A 19,993-nucleotide genomic window follows, 5' to 3' on the forward strand; every position below is an offset into this window, starting at 1 on the left:
CTGAAAGCACAAGATTTTGGAAAATTTCTATTTGAATAAGAATTTGTAATTACGATCAAGTTTTTTCCCCCCAAGAAAGCCCTCATGAGCTGATCAAGTTTTGTTCAACAGAACTCAGAATATTTTTCAATGAGATCTACGACACAAAATGACACATATATACATATAAACAATTGGACATTTACATAAACAATTATCTATATCTGGGAAAAAGACACTGATAACCTGAAAACCCACACAATATTCACCCACTCCAGGAAACAATAACATGTCATTCAATAATAAAGAGGACGGCTTTCTGAAGCATTTTCAAGACACCACACAGTACATGTATTAATTATATCGTAAGAAAGACCGCGATAATCTTCGTATTCTTTTCAAGGATTTTAAAATGTTTGTTTCTGAACAAATGCTAGATTTTACTTCCTTGATTAGTTTCAAAACCAATTTGGTAATTCATTGTACAAAAAAAATACTTGGTAATCCATTGTACAAAAAAATACTTGGTAATCCATTGTACAAAAAAAATACTTGGAAATCTATTGTACAAAAAAATACTTGGTAATCCATTGTACAAAAAAATACTTGGTAATCCATTGTACAAAAAAAATACTTGGTAATCCATTGTACAAAAAAATACTTTGATTCTGATATAATGGAAAAACACCAAATGTTGTCCTTCTAAGACAAATGATAACTTGAAATTTCATACCCCAACTTTTTGTGTAATATCTGACTCTGGTCAATGTCTTAAATCCGAATTTTGAGAAACAAAAATTAACTTCTCAATAAATCTATCTAACTATACACATGAATACAAATCCATCAAATTTACTATTTTTATCTTCACTGAAGAACACAAAATTAGCGTAGACACTAATGGGCACAGCAATACACAACACACCACCAGCAATATAAATATATACTGTACCAGTTTTTTAAACTTATCACAAAACCACAATACACAATTCTGTAAGAAACTTGACTGAACTTTATGAATCAGTAATTCTTTTGACTGCAGACACAGAATTGAGTCTTTCCGAGGAAAAATACGGTGAAAAGTCACTCTTATGATGTTGTTGGCAGAATGCATATTTTCGTATATTTTCCCCAGCGATATCTATTTACAAACAAAACATGACGATTAACCCTCAAAGATCAAGTGCATTTAGTATCTGCATGCGAATATGTTGATGATGTCTGTTTTCAGGAAGAGGTAGAAACATCCCTCCAACATCAGATCACAGCTGTGTGATATAATCTAATCTAGCTGTGTAAAACCTTGTTTAGAAATATAATTAAAAATATATCGGTTATGCTAATTAACATATTCCAGAAAAAAAAGCAGTATTGTTTTCTGTACAAACGCACGACATTTTGCAGATAGAAAGTTGAACAGTAATTCCATATTTTTATAGAGATTAATCTTGACAAAAAAATAGCCATCCACATGGTTAAACGTAGGCAGACCCAAGAAGACTAGACATTTGTATCGAAGATGACACAACATTGTATAACACTATTGAATCAATTTAGTAGTTGGCCCCAAAAACACCAATATCTTAAGCCCGCACTCTGAATGGAATGATAAAATTGAATGGAATGTCAAAATAATTATGTAAAACATAGAAAAAAAATGTTTGAAGAAATTATAGGCAGGAAGAGGCCATTAAATAGGTTACATGTATAATCCTTAATCCTGATTTATTTCAATGCAAAAGCATGAAAATCAACTATCACTGATATTTTACGCCATTGTCGAAGTAATCAACACTAAGTACATATTCATACATAACATGCATGCCATTTCTGTAAAAATCAATAAAGAAACAAATAGGCAGAAAAATCTATGGGGAAACATGTATTTGTGATTTGTCTCATCAGCTGGGCAGTGAATTTTCTGATTTAGTATCATTCAATATTGTGTAGTCACTATGCATCCCTGGAGTATGTCATGTCAAAATCAACGGCTCTGTATGCTCAAACGTGTGGATGACACGAGAAGACTAGTTTGATCCTTTGGTGTACGTCAAAGAATCGCAGCAAGCATAATGTTAAAATTTCCCGGCTTTGAAATCAGGTGTTTCCCCATCTATAATCTTCAAACGACAGATATCTGCCGAGTGATTTGTCAGGTTTTTTTCTTACTTGAACCAATCAAATAACTAACCCGGAGCCTTCAGTTTTGCCTTGACAAATTCCTGGGGTGCAGAGAATACCAGAAAGCTTAACCCCTGGAATATGAAAATGCTATATCAGATGAAATTGCTAGATTTGAAACGGGCCAGACATCCGATCTGATTACTGATTATCTCATTCACCCCTACATATCTAAACTGGACTTGCCCAGTCCTTGATTTGGTAAGGTAAAAAGATGACTTTAAGGGGAAATGAGTTTAAAACAGATAAACAATCCATCACAAATCCTAATTCTGTATTGGCGTCACTGAGGCCACTAACCCTCTTATTAAAAGTTGGATCCCCTTACGCTACCATGTGTTACAAATCTCTGTATTAAATATCAGAATATCTGTCAGAATCTCTGTAATGAACATTGGAATGTCATCAATCTCTGCCCAAATACCAGAGTTATAAATCTCTGTATCAATACCAGAGTTATAAATCTCTGTATCAATACCAGAGTTATCAATCACTGTACCAATACCAGAGTTATAAATCTCTGTACCAATACCAGAGTTATAAATCTCTGCATCAATACCAGAGTTATTAATCTCTGTACCAATACCAGAGTTATAAATCTCTGTACCAATACCAAAGGGTTATCAATCTCTGCACGATTATTGGAGTATCGTTAATTTCTGCACGATAAACAGTGATATCAATCTCTGCACTTTTCAAGTGTGGCATGAACTAATGATTCAAGCTGAGATTACCCTTCATAAGATATAACGGGTAGGTTTTGTAGATTGTGGAGATTCATTTGGCAGTCATTAATATAGAGTATCTTTAACAATAACTTACATAAATAACAGAAGTCCTTCACTTTGTTTAATAATAATGACAATAAAAACCCATAACTAAGGAAACTTGTTAATATTCATAAATGAACAAGCACCTGTTCAGAGATAAATAATGAAAACACAAAAAATATTAACACAAAATCAATTTACAGGAAGTTGTCTAGAATATTTACCTATGGTAATCCACTTCCAAACAAAAAAAGATCAATTGATTAGCACTTATTATATCAAAGTGGATAAAATATATAGTTATACACAGATCATAATCATTTTGTCGGAAATAAATATTAAATTTCAGATGAAGATACCAGTATAGGGACTAGAATGTATTGTAGTATTGCACAAGAAAAATATTAAATAAAAGGCATAAAAATCAGATCTGGAAACAAAATTGGAGTACCAAATGGAATGTTACATAAAGTGAAATTAATTAATGATGAGGATGTTTTAAAAACATGTAAATAAATTATATTTCATGATCTGATAAATAAGGTTCATATATAGGATAATAAATATCATTGTTTGACACAAACTCTGACATAATGATACATGTTTTGTCACCAATGGTCCATTTCGTACATGTATCAAGTTTCTTTAGTAAATTTACTTTATGTACATTGTTTCTTTATGAACTGTACATAGATTGTGAGTCAAGCTATTCCAAGCTTTTCATAAATAAAACACCCTTTAAATCAAAAAACAAAATCCATTAAATATATAATGTATACAATATGTAAATTTTAAGACAATATGTCGGTAAACGATAGCCCGTCAAAGGATAATGTCTTGAAAAATTCTCAATAAATACTACATGTAACCTAATAATAGGTCAAAATGTCGATAATTATCATTCAATATTCAAAGAGACAGAGTTCTGTCCAATCTGATAATATGACTGAATAGTATATACATAACAATAAAAAATGTTTATCGACGTAGACTGTTACATTAACATATACGTGGATTTTGTGTTAAAAATAACCCTGTGCCGATACGTTTAAAACACAATTTTTAGAATGATAATTGTTGGACCTGATGTACATGTATAGTCTATAATGGCTTTAATCCAGACTATTGTTTTGTCTAGATTTCTTCTTTTGGCTGAAAACCAAGATCAACAATTTCCTTCTGTTGCACATAATCCCAATACTTCAACGCAAATAGTTCTCTCATTAAATTGACCCGAGAGAAACACTATTAGCAAAAAAAAACTCCCTCAGAGCAAATCACAAAACAAAACACTAATAGCAGTCATTCATGCATGACTAGTTGTTCTGATTACAATACAATATATCACAAAAACCACCAAAAAGCAAAATGTTGAACAAACATTTCAAAATAACATGATAAATGTTGGGAGTTACACACTTCTATCGGTTATTTTCTTAAAAACCATTTTGGACAGAACATGAAGGTATAAAACCTACTGCGGTCATGTACAATGTAATACCCGTAAGAACTTAGTAGTACTTGTATTACATAGTAGAACTGTTGCACACATACTTTGTTGTAAATGTCTTGTATTAAATATATAAATAGTAGAACTTTGTTGTAAATGTCTTGTATTAAATAGTGGAACGTTGTTGTACATGTCTTGTATTAAATAGTAGAACTTTGTTGTACATGTCTTGTATTAAACAGTAGAACTTTGTTGTACATGTATTAAATAGTAGAACGTTGTTGTACATGTCTTGTATTAAATAGAACTTTGCTGTAAATGTCTCGTATTAAATAGTAGAACTGTTATAAATGTCTTGTATTAAACAGTAGAACTTTGTTGTACGTGTCTTGTATTAAATAGTAGAATTTTGTTGTAAATGTCTTGTATTAAATAGTAGAACTTTGTTGTAAATGTCTTGTATTAAATAGTAGAACGTTGTTGTAAATGTCTTGTATTTAATGGTAGAACATTGTTGTACATGTCTTGTATTGAATAGTAGAACTTTGTTGTAAATGTCTTGTATTAAATAGTAGAACGTTGTTGTAAATGTCTTGTATTAAATAAATAGTACAACGTTGTTGTAAATGTCTTGTATTAAATAGTAGAAATTTGTTGTTAATGTCTTGTATTGAACAGTAGAACTTTGTTGTACATGTATTCAACGGTAGAATTTTGTTGTAAATGTCTTGTATTAAATAGTAGAACGTTATTGTAAATGTCTTATATTTAATAGTAGAATTTTGTTGTAAATGTCTTGTATTAAATAATAGAACTTTGTTGTAAATGTCTTGTATTTGTATTTGTTATCTTGTATTTGTTGTTCACATACACAACACAGTATAACTTTTGTAGATGACAATGATACAGCAGAACGTTGAACAATTTATACAATTAATCAGGGCTTTCAGTTGACATTTTCAGAAGAATATTTGGCTGTGAAATTTGTAAAGTTAAACATGTTAATAAGACATGCTCCATTTCAAACCCACCAGCTGTCAATCATTGTTTCGGGGAATCAAAAATATTCTTTCAGTGGTCTACAGAAAGCCCTACTAAACGTAACTCCCAGGTAATGTTTTATTGTGAAACCTTCTGACATGTTTCCTACTAATACATATTGTCATGCTGCATTTCATAAATGCAAAATTAGCAACAATTATTATACTCCCAAATAAAATCAACATCTTATAAAATAACTTTGAGTTCTTATTGCATCTTAGTAAGAACAAACGTCTGCTGCTTACATAGGAAATGTTTGAGTGCCTGCTGGCATCTTTAGAGATTCTGCAATATTTCTCAGATTCTGTATGAATATTAATAAAGTATAATCTTTGAGCATTGATAGGCAAGGTATACAGCTGAAGGCTGTTGTTCCTGTGGACAAAACCTGTCTCAGCCAGCGTGTCACTGCTTGTCAAAGGGAGATAATGAGCCTAGTTGTAACATGTTCGACTCTTTAAACCCGACATTATTACAAGACCAAGACATTCTTTGATATCAGTCAGTTTCATACATATTTTTTTTTATATATTACAGACATTTTACTTCTCGTGATAGGAACAACAGTTTGTTATCTAAATCTTTAAATGGATAGTTAATTATAAACGCCCTAAAAACCACACGTACATTTTATTGCTGTTGTGTTCTGGAATTTCTTAATGTCATACACAAAACCATTATGCAGTAATATTATAAAAAACACCCCAAACTTTCAACTCGACACAGGTTCAACATTTGTAAGATATTCAACAATATTCATGACCCACCTATTTGTAAAGTGTTCAACAGAGAATATTTTTTTCTATATCAGTGCAGTGATTTTTTTTGCTCAATTTTACTGCCGAATACAGGCCGTTTCCCATACCTAAAAAGTGCTTTATTTTCCCAAAATGACCAAAAACTGAGGAATATATTCCCAACTTCAGTACAAGTAATGCTATATTTTCCCAATTCATGTAGGAACAGAAATCTAGGTAACAAAAACACTGCAGTGAATACCAAACACTCTGTCCAGGACAAGACTAGGCTTGAATTGTAACCAATTACATCATGATTTAGATAATGAAGATATGTTGTTTTCCCCCTATAATACCCTGTAGTGGAATGATATCAGACCCTTCCCTTAAGTTGATTCTGGGTACAGATCAGATACATGGGCAGTATTAAGATAAAGTTAAAATCTAATCCCACAATAATAACAGAATCACTTTGGTGCCTGTAACAGCTGGCTGAGACGGGTTCAGGTAGAGGAACGGCAGGAAGTGGACATCCTGCTTAATTTATGTAGAAATAGCCATCTCCGAGTGCTCCGACTCCTCTCTTACTGTAGTTACTATCCTCGGCATAAGAATCCGACTTACTCTGAACCTTGTGTTGAAGTTTACGCAGTAACTCTGAGGCGGGGGTATTTAAGGCGAATCCTGAGGGGAAACCTAGCCCAGGGGAGCCGTCCAAGTGAGAGGCACCTACTAAATACGATGTGTACCACGATGGACAGCTTCCTTCCATTTTTTCCGGCGTTTCGAGTTTTTTCGACACTTCCTCCTTGACACTGTGGGTAGCTTTGCTGCCCTGACCACTCCTGCCACTGGAACTACCAGTGACTCCTACATCCACAGAGGCTGAGGTCTTCTTAGCGGTAGTAGCTGCCGATGCGGATGCTGCTTCCTTCTGTTGTTGCTGTTCCTTGATCTTCTTCTGTCGCAAGAGGTGTCGCTCTTTGACCTTGTATTCTAATGTGGAGTGAGGCACACCGTAGTAGCTTCCTGCGCGATGCACACTCATCTCTCCCCGCTGCACAGCCTTTACTGCTTCCATAAGCAGCTGACTATTATACTTACGGTACTGGCCTCTTTTGGGGCGCGTCTTTTTGGCGGGAGTTCCTGGAGAATCTACCGATCCCTTCTTCTTGTCGTGGTCTTCTTTCTTTATTTGCTTGGCAGGAGAGGCACCGTTTGGCTGGAATGTCTGGTGATGGCTCTTATGTAAAACTAGGTCACCCACTTGGTGGGACTTACATTTTACTTTCTCACTAATTGTTTTCATGATAATTTCTTTCAACGTATCACCAATAGCAGAGTTCTCCAACTTATCAAGTGAACTGGTAAAGGCATGTTCCTGCTTGATCGGACTCCTAGTCGACTTGTAGGACGGAATGATGATATCTTGGTAAGATGGGATGGGAGGTTCTGATCCTTCGTCAGTCCTCCCAACTGAAGGCCGCTTAAGACTACCTAATCCATCAAGTGTGATCTCGTCGTGTTTTAAAACTCTAACCCTTGAGGCATTTCTCTCCATTTCTAATCTTTCCTCTGCGAGTTTGCGTATTATATCTTTCAAAATGGGCATTTTTAGTTCGTGTTCATACATCTCGTAATAAAGCTCCTCCTTCCCAGACAGGTTGTGTTTCTTACGGATGGTGTCTAACTTCCTTTCAGTGTTTTCATCTGTCTCAACTTTCTTGGTCTCTTTCAAATCACACGGGAGTGTCGGAGGAAGTTGAGGTAGAGCCAGGGGCAGAAGGTTGCCCTGAATGAGCTCTGACCATTTTATACCAGATTCCTGGCTATCTTCATCATCCAAACCATCCTCATGCAACAGGGTCAGTTTGTCTGCATCCATTTTGAATATTTTGTTACGGAGCGTTGAGCGAGGGATTCCGTAGAGAGCAGAGGCCCGTCTTGTTCCTAGTTTGCCATTTTGTATCTCGGACACAGCCTCTGTGAGCTCATCATCTGTGTAGTTCTTTTTACAGTTCGGGATATTCTCCTTCTTGTGCTTACTACAAATCATGGAAAATATTGAGTTATTATTCATAAATGAAATTAAAAACTCACATATAAGTAAGTTAATTAAATTCTGTTCAAGTGATCAACTGATCATATCGTTATTACAAATCCTGCGATTAAATCTTGGCCAGTAAAAAGAGTCTTAACCCTTATCCCGCCAAGTGCAGCATATGTCGTTTTTATAAACCAGTTTCCCACTGCCAAGCGCGGCATATGTCGTTCCGCAAAACATGCCTTCCACTGCCGATCGCGGCATATGTCGATTCCGGGATTGCCGTTTTAAGTACGGAACTGCGGTGAGAAAATCACTGCTAGCTTTACTTAGAAATGATGACGTATTCGTTTATACCTTAATTTCATTGGCCGACTACGTGATACCCACAGTTTATTTATAAACTAAGCCACCATGACCGCGAGAGCTTAGGTTTTGTTGACAGCGCGGAAAAATGGCGGACGACAAACTGACAGAAGATGAATCGAACGACTGTAGATTATCAGCGATATATTTGACAATGACTTTTAGGGATTCGGACCTGAAGATTTACTACGTGACGCAGAAATCGTACAAGATATTGACTTTGATCAATCATATAAAGACGTGGTCTGGACATTCCTGAAGACGACGACAACACAGCGTACCTCCATAAATGCCCCATTCACGGGACGGCCCGGTTTGAACAAAGATATTCCAGGTGACGGCGACCCTATTCATTTTTCTCTCTCTTCTTTTTGATGTCAGTATACGGACGACTCTTACGACAGAATACTAAGTACTTTTGATTATGAAACTTGGAATTGTTTTACAGATGATGGTAATAAATAAACTGTTTATTAGATGTAAATCATCTTTATTACATACAAAATACACACAAAACTCAGCTTATCTAACCTGTAGTTCGGGAAAGGTAAGCGAGATATCCAAAATTATATTTTCTTGGATTCTATAAAGATAAAAAGTTATTGTTGGTTTAATCAGATAATTAATTTTGATTAATATAGCTGTTGTTTATTTGGCAGTGGGAGGTATACCACAAATTGTATACACAGCAGTGGTGTGTTTATATACACATGAGTGAATGGCGGGAAAAGGGTTAATGACCGCTTCTCTAGCTGATTCCTGGGAATCTCCGCAAAAGTGAAGAAACTTGAAGGACTTGATAAATAACTTGATAATTAAATCATTCATTTATTCAAGAAAATGTCTTGCCATAACTGCGGACTAAATTTTGAGATCACAATTAAGAAATTATCTGCCACCACTGTTGAAAATAATTTGAGAATATTTAAATTGAGAGACAGCAAGTCATTTGAAATATCTCATTTTCTTACAGTAAAATATTGGACATTTAATCATTCTCTTTTGACATATCTTACACAATGGAAAAAAATGACATACATATATATATTGTAAAAAACGTTTCAAACAGGAGAAATAATTATTTGTGACTTTTTCAAACAGTTCTGATCAAATATAACAATAATTTCAACGGACACACTGACCTTGCCTGGGTGACTATATGTGGGATCTTAAGTTCTACCAAGGAGGGTTGCTGTGGCACGTTGGTGTCTGGTTCACTGTTTTCTACATTCTGCCCTGAAGATTTGAGTTCTGCGAGTAGTTCCCGCCCCATGTTTTGGGTGTAGAACTGGGGACAGTATGGCAGGATCTCTTGCAGATATCGCATACCTGTGTAGGAGGAAATTAAAGTCCACAAACACATACAGTCACCAATTCTGTAATTACACATCATCTATAAATATCAGAACTAGTTCGGGTAGTCTCCACCTATTGCAAATAAGAACAAGAATTATAAGGAAAGGCCTTCCAACTTCCCTAAAGATTTGAGGATCATAAGCTGTTTCTAATATCTGTAATTACACATCATCTAATAATAAACATCTATAAATATCAGAACTAGTTAGGGTAGTCTCCACCTATTGCAAATAAGAACAAGAATTATGAGGAACAGCCTTCCAACTTCCCTAAAGATTTGAGGATTATTAGCTGTTTCTAATTTCTGTAAAATGCTTATACTTCCTTGTTGTTTCACCATGTACTGTTTTACTGCGAATTACGTTAATTTTTTTCATCATACTTTAAAACTGATTAATCCCAATACATTTTTTATATTATCATGACTTATTATCATGACTTATATTATCATGACTTATATTATTATTATCATGACTTATATTGATCATAACTTATATTATCATGACTTATATTATTATTATCATGACTTATATTATCATGACTTATATTATCATGACTTATATAATCATGACTTATATAATCATACACATCCTCTTTCTCTTCTTTTGCTCTGTCATTGGAAATAACTCACTTGCGTTGTCCTGGACCCCTTTTCCATTTTTTGCTTCGTCAATAAGTTGTTCTACAGCTTCCTGTAGTAAAATTAACGTAAATAAAAGAGTACCGTCAAGTAAAAACATATATCTACCACTGTCACTGTTGTGAAATGCTGTTTAACCCTTTCACCACTGTAGACCATAATGGATTCACCCAGATCAATGCACGGTAGAGTCTACTAAAGTTACAAAGGGGTGAAAGGGTTAAATAGATAAATGACAGTGCAGTCTAAATCGACCGAAAAGGACTCTTGAATGGTTACTGGTAATAGCAATCTGTATCACCGCTATATTGACATTTATGAACGTTTATATTTTAGAGTGGTTCAATACCCTTCCATACTGCTGTCTTGTTCTGATGTCCTGCTGTAAACATAGGACACCAGTGTATAAACTCACCCACCCCTACAGTTTTAGGCTGGACTTGCCCAGTGTTTGATTTGGTAAGATTCAAATGTGACATTAGGGATGAATGGGTTAACTTATATAACACAGTACACATGTGATAGGTCGAGGTTTCCCAGCTCCTGATGGTTGGTTATCATGTTTATCTAACTCGAGTTAGTTAATTTTCAAATTGTATAAAGTCATGAGGTTTACTCTCATTAACTAACGAGAGTTACATAACGTGATAATTATCAGCCATCACGAGTTTGGGGACCTTTTCCCCCCACAACGTTTTGGTCTTATATCCAGAAAACCATTGTTTCTCTTGGAAATACATTATTCCTATTTTTTGATCGGGGAAACAACTGCCATGAAACTTTTCCGTCTTTGCGTATTGCAGAGTTATCTTCTCCTGTGAGCAGGTATTGATTGGACATCACGTCATTAGTCTGTGTGAGAAAATTACGTCGTTTTCTAAAAAATTGATGACGTTACTCTCACAAACCAATGACATAACAATCAATACCTGCTCATAAGAGAAGATAACTCTGCAAAAGAAAAGACGGAATATATGATGTCACAATGGAAGATGTGGTCACCAAGCATTGTTACTTAAAGTCATAATTAGAAGAGTGACCAATGAAATGACCTTGAGGGTGTTACCCACTAGTGGGAAACCAAAACTGGTTACCAATTTCCAGCAGGTTTATCCAACGAGTTGGGAGGGGGAAAAGCTATATATAATGATAATGGTTGTGTGATAAATGTACTTACAAAGACTAGTTGTACCCTACTTTCGCAGAATGAACACTTCCTGTCGGGTTCCCAATCTTCTATTTCATCAGTTTCCAAGTCTGCAAAGATGTAAAATATCAAAACGTTATCAAGTACATCATACATACACAGACCTGCTTACACTATTATTTGTCAAAGAAGAATTAAAGTGTAGTTTGACATTGCATGAGTGTGAGCTGTGTAGCGGTAAGGCTATGAGCCCCCCCCCCCCCCCTTGCAAGGGGGGTACAAGGGGTCTCCCCCGAAAAAAAAAAGAATTCTTAATTGTTATGAGGTGAATTCTGGTGTATCCTGATAACTTTGTAAGTGAAAATATCAAATAAATAATTGGTACCATTTCAGTTGATTTTAAACCTACTGCCATGCTTGCAAGGGAAGTCTGATCGGCAGACAGTGCAATTCACGAACGTGCAGCCCTTCCTGGAGCGCTGCAGGCATTTCCAATTCCATGTAGGATAATCGGTACCACTGGGTCGCCACCTTCTAATTACTCGGCGGAATGCTTGTTGGCATTTTCGTTTCAGCATCATCTGCTCGAGTCAAAATGGCTGTCACTGTTTCCCAATATTTGGAACGCACCGGGAACCTTCATTAACCATAGAGGGATGGCCATTTGAAACCACTCAGCAATTATCGTCTATAAACTATAACTGGCACTTAATTGGATTGCAAAATTGAAAAAATACTGCCCAAACATCAGGACAAGGAGTCTAAATTGTTTCTACATTGAAAGGTGAAATATTTATTTAAGAAGTATAAACATGGTATATAAGGAAAAGCGATATTATATAATTATTTATATTTATGTCAGGATATTTTTAGACGATTTTAAGAAGCTAAGCCCAATGGGCCTGAATCACTCACCTGGTATTTATCTCACACCAGTAACCTTGAAAGTGGGCATAGGATGCATGGCATGGGTCTTTTGATTATTAAGACAAAATTGTCTGAGATTTGTTAAAACATTAAATCCCTGTGACCTTGAAAGTTCATAGCAAGTGTCAGTTACCAATTTAGGTCAATGTCATTGATCTTAAGAAAGCTCGAACACTACCAATATATTAGACAAAACCAAGATTAAGGTCATTTATTTGAGCAGACTTTATAGCCCTTCATACTGGGCCTGTATGCTAATGGCAAGATATCATCCCCCTGGGTCTTTTGGGTATAAAGAAGAAGATATTTTTTTTTATAGATTTTAACATATTTGACCCCTGCAACCTTGAAAGGAGATCAATGTCATTCATTTGAACAAATTTGGAAGCCCTTCATCCCAGCATGCTACTGGCCAGATGTAATCACACTGAACATTTTGGTTATTGAGAATATACTGTTTGAAGATTTTTTAAACATTGCACACCAGTGAAATTGAAAGTTGGTCAAGGTCATTCAGTTGAGCAAACATGCATTGGTAGCCCTTCATACCCGCAGGCTACTGCATGTTCATATATCATCACTTTGGGCTCTTTGCTTATTGACAAATAGTTGTTTGCAGATTTTTAAAAAACCATTTGTGGTTGTTCAAAAGAAGTTATTAGAATATTTTAACATACATGACCCCTGTGATCTTGAATATGGGTTATATCTTCAATTGAACAAGCTTGTTAACCCTTCATCCGAGCATGCTACTGACCAAACACATGGCAGATAAAGTTCTTGATTTTCATTTTTCAATATTTATTTTTTAGCTTATAAGTATGCAGCATATTGCCATATATATGTTTTGCTGTTTTGTATCTCGGAATATGCTTCCAAATGAGTTAACTTACCATTAAATGGCAATAACAGCTCCTTGATGTGAGCCTGACCTCCTAATTCTTCTGCAATTCTTTCTAGACCTGTAAATACACAATAGTTTACATAAGATGCGAGTCTGGCTGCCTAAATCTTCTGCAATTCTTTCTTACCTGTAAATACACAATAGTTTACATAAATTGCGAGTATGACCACCTATTTTTTTTTTGTTATTCTTTAGGGTAGGGCTACAACGATATATATATGGTAACATATTGCAACACTTTGTGTATCGTAACAACACAATGAACTTGATAATCGATTACTTTGAACATGCAAGTAAATAGAATGACATATCTGATGTTATGCAGTGACAGATTTGTGAATTTGTATTGTAATAGGCCATTGTAGTCCCACATCGGCGATATGACTATTTGCTGTGATTTTTGCTGAATGCTGATGAAGCAGCAAGTCAAGTTTGCTGCCTTGGGCCGTTTGAACTTTCCTCAAATCAAGCAGCTATAATTTCGTATCTTTCAAACAGAATTGGCAATATTTGATTTGGGCTGAACTGACAAGAGGTTTACCCTTCTCTCTGTGTGATATAAGTGTGTCCCTAATATAATACGGTACACAGCAATGTCATGTGGGTTTGAAACCATTATTTTTTTTTAAACATTTTAATGTAGAATCAGCAATGTTTGAACTGTATTTAAACAATATATTATTTGTGAAATTGTTGTACAAATGTACCAATGCGTTATGAATGCAGTACGAAGAAAAATCACAGCACATATTATGTTGGGTTGAATTTCTGCCATTTTGTGTAGTTTATGAATAATATTTCAGCAGAACCGTTTACTGTGTTGCATGCAAACAATGATAAAGTTTAGCATAGCTTTTATCTACTAACACGTAACAGTGTGGTGAATTTTTGTTAGAGTTATCTCCCTTAGACCGATAACCGCGCCGACAACCTGGATGTGACATCTAGATCTCGGCGCGGTCTCTTATACATCTTGAATCGAACATACAACATGTGAGTGATTTTCCTCCACCTTGTCTTTGATTTCAGGAGCTGAGAGCATTTACAACTACTTGTTGTGACGGTGTGTAAATAACATACATCGAATTCACGACAACAGCATTAATATTCTACACGCCTGAATTTTAAGAACTTTACTTTTTGTTGGCAGTTCATAGACCTATGAATATACCACACAAATTTTGTGATGGTAAAAACTATCTTCATGTCTTGTTAAACATATCCAACGATAGCTGTGTTCTGCAAGTTGAAATAGTATTTCCTTTTAGACATTTTAGAGTTTTCAGATTCATGTGTTATAATAACAGCACACTTCCAAGAGACATACATATATATTTACATTCTTAATGTTTTTTCTGCACATGAATCTACCAAATGAAAACAACTTCCATTAGACTATGAATGCACTATGAATACAACGATTCTCGTGCAACCGATCAGCTGATTTCACACACAATGACCACTTCATATTACTTACTACACATGATACCGTTTCTGAGAAAAGTCATCTCCCCTTCTCCGAGATAACACATGTAGTTGCCAGGAATAATAATAAACATTACAAAAATCATAAATGGTGCACCATTGTACTATTATTATTCTGTTCAATTTTCAATAAAAAAAAAATTACTTATAATATTGTCATATTAAATACTGACTTCCGACTCGCAATCGGTTCCTCGTGGTCACGAACTTTCTAACAACCACACGTCCGGCTGGGTAATCCCGTGACATTAAACTCACAAAACTTTGTAATGACACAGGGCACTTCATCCACCAACCTATCATCATTTACATCTGCAGCTTTTTGGTAAACAGCACATTCAACGGCTGAACATTTAACTTTTAATGAGCTCTATGCCTACTGCAGACGGGTTCTAGGCCGCCAAGTGTCCTCGATGGTTACTATGGAGACCGATGATTTGAAATAGTGGGGACATTAACTTTTTTAAATATATAATATGCTGTGTTTAATGCAAAAAACATCAAATAAGATCAACTTTCAACAATGAAAGGACTATTAAGTGTTGATAATAATTAGATTCTAGATACATATATTTTCGTTTCAACAAAATCAGCTGATCGGCAGAAGTCCAACATTTGAAGTTTGTGTATAGGCTGGAGTTCTAGCTGTTCCTTTGTTACGGTTTTCTGTCTGATAGTACAGATACTAATATCAAAAATATCAAATTTACATAAAGTGTGGTAACTTTTTTTTATTGTAGCTCATCGTAATGTAAATATATGAATTGAATGGATTTATTTTTCATGTACATTGCAGCAATGAATAGCAGTAGCTGATCTTCATGCGACAATGAATAGCAGTAGCTGATCTAGACGTATCTTCTGAGGAGCGCTAACACACTCCACAGGATATGTAGATCAGCTACTGCTATTCATTGCCACAATGTACATGAAAAAAAATCCATTCAATCCCTATATATATCATTTTGAAAATTAGCACAGAAATCTACCATATCCCTTTCATCAATAAATAATACTGCAAGTCTTAATTTACTGAAAAATGACAAGGCCTTATACAAAATATTGATTATTTGCTAAAAACCAACTGACCTGGAGAAGATATCCCTATCAAAACAGCTACTGCTATATTTTGAGATTTCATCATTCTGAGTCTGTTGTCCTGAATGTTGTTACATGTATTAGTATTTCTGTAATTTAAAATCCATTCAATCCCTATATATCATTTTGAAAATTAGCACAGAAATCTACCAATATCCCTTTCATCAATAAATAATACTGTAAGTCTTATTTTACTAAAACATGACAACAAGGCCTAGGCCTTATACAAAATATTGATTATTTGCTAAAACCCAACTGACCTGGAGAACATGTCCCTATCAAAAATATTTTATAGAAATTTTGAGATTTTATCATTCTGAGTCTGTTGTCCTGAATGTTGTTATTAGTATTTCTATAATTTAAAATCCATTCAATCCCTATATATCATTTTGAAAATTAGCACAGAAATCTACCAATATCCCTTTCATCAATAAATAATACTGTAAGTCTTATTTTACTAAAACATGACAACAAGGCCTAGGCCTTATACAAAATATTGATTATTTACTAAAACCCAACTGACCTGGAAACATGTCCCTATCAAAAATATTTTATAGAAATTTTGAGATTTTATCATTCTGAGTCTGTTGGCGTGAATGTTGTATGTTATTAGTATTTCTGTAATTTAACCCACATTTCGGAAATATTTTGATTTTACCAATATCAAAGCACGCAGGGGAATCAATGATGTAGCATCATATATTGAAACAGATTTAGGACTGACCAGATGTGCACATCCCGCAATAAATTTCTATATGCTGCCAATATCACACTATCAATGCCCAGCATTTTTTTTTCAAACCTGGAAAAGACACTGCATCACATGTGGCTCATTAATTTTCACTTTGACAAATTTAAGAAGCACATAAGACACGCATGTATGTCTCTAGTTCAAAAAGCAAATTATAGAAGGTCGAAAAATTTGTGTGACAACATCTTATGATCTATTTTTAATTGATCAGTTGGAAAAGCAAGTCAAGAAATAAAAGTAGGACATAGTCAACACCTGTGAATAAGATCCAAAAACAATGTTAATGCGGAAAGACAACAATTGGTCAAAAAACAACAATAGAATAACGAAACGTCAACAAAACCATAAACTGAACTCAAAATTGATAAAACTAGGACAAGATATGAACAAAGGAAAGATTTACATGGAGGACCAAATGAAAAGGTAAGCGTCCTAGCTCTGCTTCATCGACAACACACGCCATGTAAATCTAGGTCAAATCCCAGTAACGGCATGTCCTCACATCGAGATTCGGGTAGAGACAACAGAACCATGAGGAACTCTCGTGAGCATAATAAAAAACATTGACCTTCATTTCACACAAAGCAATAGCATATTTCCCTGCAGCTTGTCCATCGTATCCAGCAACCGACATCTTTAGAAACCCTGTGAACATTGTAAGTTTTGAGGAAATACCAAAACAAAAAGAAAGATGTCATTATGAAATTAACTCCCATAAAAATAAAAAGAGGTCAAACCGGAGAGCAATAGGGAAAGCATTGGTCGCTGTCTCATTATATTATGTTCCATGGTAGCCAGTCAGCTTGTAGATAATATACTATACTAGGCCATTTTGGTCTTATTATAACAAAACCAAGACGACTTCTTGGAATTGCAAAGTCAAAAACAAAGAAAAATATTTTTTTTTACTTGTTTCAGGTAACATGACTGAAAAAATTGGGTATGTCGGCCAGGATTTAGTTTTTAATTATTTTTCTTTTTAATTTTTTAAGAATTTTAGAGATTACAGATATGACAACGCATTTTTTAGGCCTTTAAATAATATGATGGAATTTAATTTGGTTTTGATACCTGCCTATGAAGAAGAGAGGGTATATATAGTTGCCAAGAACTTAGTGTTTGTTTGTCCATTAATTTATTTGCATCCAGTGGACAAGTTATTCCATCACTTGGTGTATTATGTTTGAGTGAAATAAAATGGGTTGGACGCAAAAACTAGGGTCGGTCGGAGTACATACAAAAACAGTCTGTCGAGGTACCTGAAACATACATTTTTTCGTTTGCCTAAGTATTTGAGTTATATTTTTAAAATCTCTGGAGGTATAACCTCAATCAAGCATGGCACCATGCATCATTATATAATTACATCAAATATTGTAGGTGGAATTGAAATTTAAAACAGATAATGATGATGACCATATAATTTCTTCCTCTTTAGGTAGCAATCAAACAGGTTTCACTTCGTTAACTCATTCACCCCTGAAATTCCATAATGAACTACTCCAGCCTTTTGAATTTGAGGAGTTAAAATGTGTCCTCAGGGGTGATCAAGTTCACTTGCTTACAACATTAATCAATGCTGTGGAGTTTTGCAGATGGGAAAAATTGAACACTGTAAAATTAAACAGTGTAATACAATGTTTAATAGTGTTCACCAACAGTTTAAGGTATGTGCATTTTTTTCTTCATAAAACCCAAATTCTGATTTTAATGCCGATTTTTGAAAGATCAATCCAGCAAATTGAAGTTTGAACTTCTGATACTTTTTTTATTGTTGTTTGAAATTTGATTTCTACAATACAAAAATTATCACAAATAGTGATTAACGTGTAGTAATATTTGGTACAGTACAAAAACATTAAAATATATATCTAATGTATATTTATCTGACAATCATCATCATCTTAACCATCGGTTGCTGATTTCAAAGCAAAATCAAGTATAATCCAATTTATTGCTTCTTTTAGTTATATCATTTATAAGACAGTCATTTATTGCATAAAAATCATATTTGGCAAAAAAAATAAACAATAAAAAAAAATTTCTAACAAAACTAATCAAAGGAAAAATCTATACATGGATGTATACTAACACTTTTGGTAAATTAAATATACTGCTAAAATAAACATATAAATATTAACAGAAAATATAATAGAGGTCACTGTTACATATATATATCTACTGCATATTATATACAGTACAGTAGCACTGAAATTCTGCACCAGGAACAAAATATTCACATAATTTGGCATGGAAACAGTTTACCTATCTTGTCCATATAGTAAGGCAATCAATACATTTACGGAGATTGACACTCATTAGCATATTGCTTCGGTTCCACAGAAGGTCACGACAGCCAAACTGCTCAACAACCGGCGTGCGACAATGAGTTTGTCATTCGATCAATAATTTTCAACAGCGTCCATTTTTGGCATTCAGTATCTTCACAAATGTGAACCATATGTTTTTTCTGCACTTCATCCTCATCTATTTTTTTATTACCGATTTAATTGGAAACATTTTGAAACATAAAATACGTTACTCGTATCAAACCTGGATCAATATTTTAATTATGTTTTTATGGTAATATACAGCGACGTCATCGATCACTACATCAGGCTCCTCAGCGGGTACTGTATATTTGGGATGCTGAATCAATTATCTCGATTTTTACCTGGACGAAAGCTCATTAAAAGAAATACCTTTATACTAAAATAGCTATCTAATCATAAACATAAGGTTAAATACAATGTTTTGGTTTTAGATTAACCCAAAATAAATGGAAAACAAATTAATGTTGATTGTCGCATTCGTTGTAGGGGGGAGTGGATAATTGACAGAATAGCTAAAAGGAACAAATTTTGACAATGGATCCGACACCGTGTCATTGGATTAAACGATTTTAGCCTGACAAATGAATGATTTCAGACGACGAGGATGTTTTAAAATGTACTTACCGACGGCGATGGGAACTTTTTTACTCCAAGACAACAATTCTTTCTTGAAAGACTTTCTCTCTTGGACGCATCGTATATTCCCACAATCGACCATGTTGCATGTATACAATGCTACGTCATGACCTCAGGAAGCACATGTTCTTGTGACGTAGTACGCATC

The 19,993-nt window shown here is 34.6% G+C and overlaps 1 protein-coding gene across 1 annotated transcript; it reads right to left on the bottom strand.

The window, feature by feature from the left end:
* Positions 1-590: 590 nt before the first annotated feature.
* Positions 591-19,950, bottom strand: LOC110448659 (mushroom body large-type Kenyon cell-specific protein 1-like). Its single transcript, XM_021495028.1, has 6 exons — positions 19,834-19,950; positions 13,532-13,600; positions 11,742-11,821; positions 10,556-10,616; positions 9,711-9,897; positions 591-8,203 (listed from the first exon to the last, which is right to left on the bottom strand). Exons 1-6 carry the CDS (start codon positions 19,925-19,927, stop codon positions 6,697-6,699), a joined length of 1,998 nt encoding a protein of 665 aa, XP_021350703.1. The 5' UTR covers positions 19,928-19,950; the 3' UTR covers positions 591-6,696.
* Positions 19,951-19,993: the final 43 nt, after the last annotated feature.

This window comes from Mizuhopecten yessoensis, unplaced genomic scaffold (assembly GCF_002113885.1).
Source record: "Mizuhopecten yessoensis strain PY_sf001 unplaced genomic scaffold, ASM211388v2 scaffold4123, whole genome shotgun sequence".
NCBI classification, from domain to species: domain Eukaryota; kingdom Metazoa; phylum Mollusca; class Bivalvia; order Pectinida; family Pectinidae; genus Mizuhopecten; species Mizuhopecten yessoensis.